The sequence below is a fragment of the Saccopteryx bilineata genome, chromosome 4, assembly GCF_036850765.1.
Source record: "Saccopteryx bilineata isolate mSacBil1 chromosome 4, mSacBil1_pri_phased_curated, whole genome shotgun sequence".
NCBI classification, from domain to species: Eukaryota; Metazoa; Chordata; class Mammalia; order Chiroptera; family Emballonuridae; genus Saccopteryx; species Saccopteryx bilineata.
Window position 1 is genome coordinate 49,167,882 of NC_089493.1, and position 6,000 is coordinate 49,173,881.

Consider the following 6,000-nt stretch of genomic DNA (forward strand, 5'->3'; position numbering starts at 1 on the left):
CTTTGGATACCTATTTTACTAAAAGTGCACACAGGTAATAAATTATGGGTCTTAAGAATTTTGCTTTATCTCAGGGGAAGATGGTAAGACAGGTAAGATTCTTTTTTTCTTTATCTTTGATTCTTTCTCTGATAGGGTTGCTTTTCTAACACGTACAACCTGTGCAGTGTTCAGAATTCCCATTTCATAAGAAACCTACCCTTCCTGCTACAGAGGTGAACATTTGCTCCCCTTTCTCTAGACATCCTATGTGGGGAAAATAAACTACTAGTGGTTTCATTTCAGTGTGGCTTGATTTTCAAATAATACATTTTTTTCTTCCCTTCAGGGAAACCAGGAACAACTGGTAACTGTCATGGAGGAACGAATGATAGAAGTTGAACAGAAATTGAAACTGGTGAAAAGGCTTCTTCAGGAGAAAGTGAATCAGCTTAAAGAACAAGTGAGCCTCCCAGGTCATCTCTACCCACCCACCTTACATTCCACTTTTAACTCCAGTTCTATATTCCTTTATTGCCATTAATTTGTTAACTACTGTTCTCTAATAAAGGCAAATTCTACTATGTTTAGAAGAATTTAGGATTCATGTTCTCCCATACCACTTCAAAAATATGAATTCTGTATTCTACAATATTTTTTCCAAAGGTCTTTTAAGATATATCTTTGTTCACAATTTAAAATTTGTATTTGTTAATAATGACTCATAAATAAATAAGTTTATTTATTTATTTTACCCAAGGCAGGAAATAGTCCTACTTAAATAAACAGAAAATTTATATTGGTAAAAAACTTGGAGGATAATATATAGAACTTCAGCTTTCTTGTTTGCAATGGCTATGACAACCTCAAAAAGTACCTTGTGGCTATAACCAGACTCAGACTCAAAAAACTATGCATTGACTTAGAATCTAGACCCTGAACTCTTAAGACCACTGAGTAGCCTGAACTGTGGCCTCTGTGTTTAGAAATTTTATGTGCATCAGCTGAGGAGACATACAAAAAGGACTATTTTCTAGGAAAGTTTGAGGTGAACCATTGATAGGGGTTGGGCAGGAGTAAGTTGCCCAACCTGGTTTTCTAGATACATAAAAATCAGGAAGAATAATCCCGAGAGAGTTTTAATGCAGAGGTAGACAGGAGCTTTCCATTGTCTTTTTGGAAAGAAAAAGTCCTGTAAAATAAGCATGTATTGACTCAACCCTTTGATTATTATTTTTTTAAATATTATTTTATTTATTCATTTTAGAGAGGGTAGGGGAGAGCAAGAGAGAGAAGGGGGGTGGAGTAAGAAGCATCAACTCCCATATGTGCCTTGACCGGGCAAGCCTAGGGTTTCGAACTGGTGACGTCAGCATTCCAGGTCAACGCTTTATCCCCTGTGCCACCACAAGTCAGGCTCAACCCTTTGTTTGATTATTAGTGTATTCAATGTATAGTTACTATTTGCCAGATACTGTTCTAAGCACTAAAGATACAGCAGTGAACAAAACAAAATCTCTACCCACGTGTAGTATATCCACCTACAAAGTACTGAGCATTTGGCCAGTAGTAGTTTCAAAAATAAAGAAAGTGGGGTCCACTTTGTTTTCAGTAGAGGGGAACACAGGGAAGGAATACTTGATGCAACCCAGAGAGTTTAAAGAAAGTTTCCTAAAGGCCTCTTAAACCTCGTATTATGGGTTGAGTAAGATTTTAACAGGTGAAGAAATGTGGGAAGAGCATTCTAGGCTACAGAAATATCATGGGGTTATGACAACATATGGGGTGTGGACATCTGCAAGCACTGTGGCATTAATAGTGTAGCATAACACTGTCTTGGGAGAAGCAGGAGAAGAAACTAGAGATATAGGGAGGAACTGGCAGTAGAGGACCTTACATGTTAAGCCATGGAATTGAATTTCATTCCTTAGGTGATGAAGAACCATTCAAGTGTCTTTTAATGGAAGGGAGGAAGAGAAAAAGAAAAGTTGTATTAGAACAGTCCAATAGAGGAGGTTATTATGTTACAGTTACCAGTCTAAGTTTTAGGCTACATCATTGCCCTATAAAATGCTAGTAAAAATAATTAGCTACTCTTTATCCCCATAAGCCTTTACACTTTAAGATGTCCTGCTTGAAATTAGGTGTAAATGAGGAGTTAAAGGTGTAATGAGGAAAAAGGGATTACAAAATTATTAACAGAAGCTATAATAAAATTACCCCAAGGCTGCTGGCAGGTTTCCCCACTCTAACCTAGATTATATGTTCTAATCATAAATATTAGAATATATCTTCTAGGCAAGGCTCTAGAAGGCAAAAGAGGAAGAGTTAAGGGAAAGTAACTGCCCAAATCTCATCTCTTTGTTATAATACATGAGCCACGTTTTAAAATAATCAGATTGTAGTTATGAATGGGAAGCTCAAGCATTTGTTGTTGAGAAAAGTTAAACACAATTCACACCTTACAACTTTTATAAAAATATTTACTATTTTTAGGCCTGACCTGTGGTGGCACAGTGGATAAAGCATCAACCTGGAAACACTGAGGTTGCTGGTTCAAAACCCTGGGCTTGCCTGGTCAAGGCACATATGGGAGTTGATGCTTCCAGCACCTCCCCCCTTCTCTCTCTCTCTCTCTCTCTCTCTCTCTCTCTCTCTCTCTCCTCTCTATAATGAATAAATAAAATCTTTAAAATATATATATATTTACTATTTTTAGAGAATGAATAAAGAAGTAATGCCTAATTTATTCAGGTGGAAACACTTTCATTTTTGAACCCTCAAATATTAATTTGTTCTTTTTATCAGGGATTTCTATAAACATATAAAATATTATGCAAAGAAAAAGCTTGGAGTAAGTGGACACGCTCTACTTGTATCTCTGATGCCAGTCTGATATGAAAGCTGTATTGTAAAATAAGAATATAATTGATAGAAGCCATTTGCCTTTATAAAACAACTGTCCTTATGTCAGATTTTAACTTAAAGGAATTACAGAAATGGAGTCAAGATGTTTCTGGTTCTCTTTCTAGCTCTGTAAGAATACTAAAGCAGATGCAATAGTGAAGGATTTGTATGTTGAAAATGCCCAGTTGTTGAAAGCTCTGGAGATGACTGAACAACGACAAAAAACAGCCGAGAAGAAAAATTACCTCCTGGAAGAAAAGATTGCCAGCCTCAGTAACATAGTCAGGAATCTGACACCAGCACCATTGACTTCTACACCTCCCTTGAGGTCATAGCAAAGACAAAAGACACACTCATGTTTGTGCACTTTACTGAAATGGATGGAATATTTCAGTAGGTTCTCTCAACCTTTCTCTTTTTTTTAATTTAAAAAACCTTTAATGGCTTCAAGTTAAGCCTAACCTAAAACTGCCAGCAACAGAATTGGAGTCTCCATTCATTGTAATGAATTTTTCTAAATAGACTCTAATAGGAGTTGCACACAGATAGTTACATATTTCACTGTTTGTAGTATTTCCAAGTTTTGAGTTTTTAAAAAATATTCTAATAGCCACCAAGAAGGTAGACATTGAAAACAATTCCAGACTCTAAAGAGCCCCAGTGCTGAATGAGTTTTTAAAAATAATTATTAGCCCTGGCTGGTTAGCTCAGTGTAAGAGCATCAGCCTGGCATGTGGAAGTCTTAGGTTCAACTCTGGTCAGGGCACACAGGAAGAGCAACAATCTGCTTCTCCACCCCTCACTTTCCCTCTTCTCCCCTTTCTCTTTCTCTCTCTCGCTCTTTTCTCCTCCTGCAGCCATGGCTTGATTGGTTCAAGCACATTGGCCCCGGGAGCTGAGGATTGCTCTGTGGAGCCTCCTCTCAGGTGCTTAAAATAGCTCAGTTGCAAAAATGGCCCCAGATGGGCAGAACAGGGTTGCTGGGTGGATCCAGTCGGGACACATGCGGGAGTCTATCTCCCCTCCTCTCACTTGGAAAAATATTATTAAATTCCAGATATTTTAAATTTGAGATTTAATTAATTTTGTTTTGATATTTATTTTAAATCAGATGCATGCCTTTTTAACAGTTATATGTGGAAAATCATTCTGTTTCTAATAATTTTATTCTTTGAATTAATTGGTAGACTTTCTGTTGGTAACAGAAATTAAGCTCAATAACTACTGAGGTAAAAAAGGCCAGAGTCTATAGAACTCTACCTTCTAACACTTATGACAGTATTACCACTCTTGATGTATTATAGATATAAAACTCAGTTACTCACCTGTGTTCAGTAAGTTTAAAACTTTACCTTCTTTTAAAAGCCTTTTTTTTTTAATTTGGGAGCTTATCTTCTAAAAAATGGGTAGGCACATTCTTAAAGCATTTGAACTGTAGGGAAAGCACTGGACAACCACTTTGAAGAACAGCTACTCTCAAAAAAGAGATGAGTTTCTTTCTCTCTAAAGTCTTGGAATTCATAAAATTATTACATTTGGGGTTGCCTCAAGAACTCAGGGAACAATACTTTACTCTGTCTTCCTGAAATAATGCAGGGCCTCTTTAAGAATTTAAAATGTATAAACCATGTGACCTTATTTATTTGTCTTATATTTAGAGCTATAGTAGGATTTTTATTTGTACACTTTTAGTGAATGTAGTCTTCTGAAAAAAGGCCTTGACTTTACAGTAAAAAACCTCTTCTAACTTATGGAATAGTTATTATTTGCTTGTTTAAATAGGTCAAAATTTCTACACTTTCTATTCCTCTACACCTTAAATCTGATAATAAGAATTTGTTACTCTGGTAAGCTTTGGCATGCCATCTGAGATAAAAGAGTGCCAAATAGGATTTCCCATTTCGTCTCAAGGCCAGAACTTTATAGAACAGTAAACATTTTAGATTGCATACCATTTTTACCTTTCCCCCCAAGTAAAGTCTGTGTTGTAGCCTACATCAGCCAGCAGTTGGTGGAGAACTTATTAGGTGTAGGACACACTAACAAAGTTCATCAAAAGCCCATCATAGTCACCTATTTATTTTTGTGGGAGAGCAATAGATAACAAAAATTCACTTTGATGTATCCCAGTGAGGCCAAACCCCATTGATTTACAAGTGGTATAACAGCAAAATCAAGCACTGCTTTATGGCAGGAAAAAAAGATGAAGCAAACTGCCTAAGAAGTCATATGTCAGAAACTCAATCTCAACTCAGTTTGCATCAAGGAACTTTAGAGTTCCTCCAGGCCTAACCATCTACTGTTAGTTCCACCTGCCAGCACAAGAGTCCGCTACAAGAGTCCTGACAAGGCATGGTTGTTTATAGGACTGGGAGTCACATTAATGAAGCAAACCTCTTTCATTTTTGGACAGCTCATATCAGAAAGTCTTGATTTCCCCCTGGAAAAAGAATTTTAATCTTTCATCCTTTCCCATAATTACACGTCAAAGCATTTGATATCTGCTATCATGCCTTCCCCCATCTTTCTTTCTCAGTGCAAACATTACTAATAAATGCAATTGCTTTTACCACATTGGATTTAACAGAATATTTTTCACTTAAAACTGTGATTAGGCCTAGGCTAAGGATCTGTGGTATACTTATGTGATATGTTTCAAATTACTCGAGGTTATTGCCATCAAAAATGAACTCCAAGCACATTTTCCAAATAGCTGGCTTACTATGTGTTCACATGTTGTATTTTTTACATTATGAAAAGTGTAGGTATTTGTTTATTTCTTATAAATCTGTATTTATGTGTATATAAAATGCTGTACAATGACTGTGAATGTGACTTTATGGAAAATTTTAGACTACATTTAGAATCCTGTTATCCAAAATCAAAATGCTGCTCAAATGAAAGTTTATTTAACCAACATCTAGGTGCTTAATTTCTTGCTTTATTGCACTTATAAGGTTGGAGAAAAGGTCAATACGAGAAACACATAGTTACCTTAAATTGATACATTTGTGCAGTATATTTTTGTAGAGTGAGAATTTAACTGACAATTTATAATATAGCTTATAGCAGTTTAAAGAACTTTTAAAGAGATTAAACTGTTAAATGTTTAGA

The 6,000-nt window shown here is 36.0% G+C and overlaps 1 protein-coding gene across 4 annotated transcripts in view; it reads left to right on the forward strand.

The window, feature by feature from the left end:
• NIN (ninein) overlaps positions 1 to 5,449 on the forward strand; it is a 119,106-nt gene extending 113,657 nt beyond the window's left edge. For 2 of the 4 annotated variants that reach the window (XM_066278450.1, XM_066278451.1), the window contains 2 exons: positions 329 to 442; positions 3,012 to 5,449. In XM_066278450.1, coding sequence (XP_066134547.1) covers positions 329 to 442; positions 3,012 to 3,221 — 324 coding nt within the window. In that variant the 3' untranslated portion in view covers positions 3,222 to 5,449. Of the gene's footprint in view, positions 1 to 328; positions 904 to 3,011 lie in introns of those variants that run through there. The other 2 variants (XM_066278452.1, XM_066278455.1) reach the window with 2 other exon arrangements.
• Positions 5,450 to 6,000: the final 551 nt, after the last annotated feature.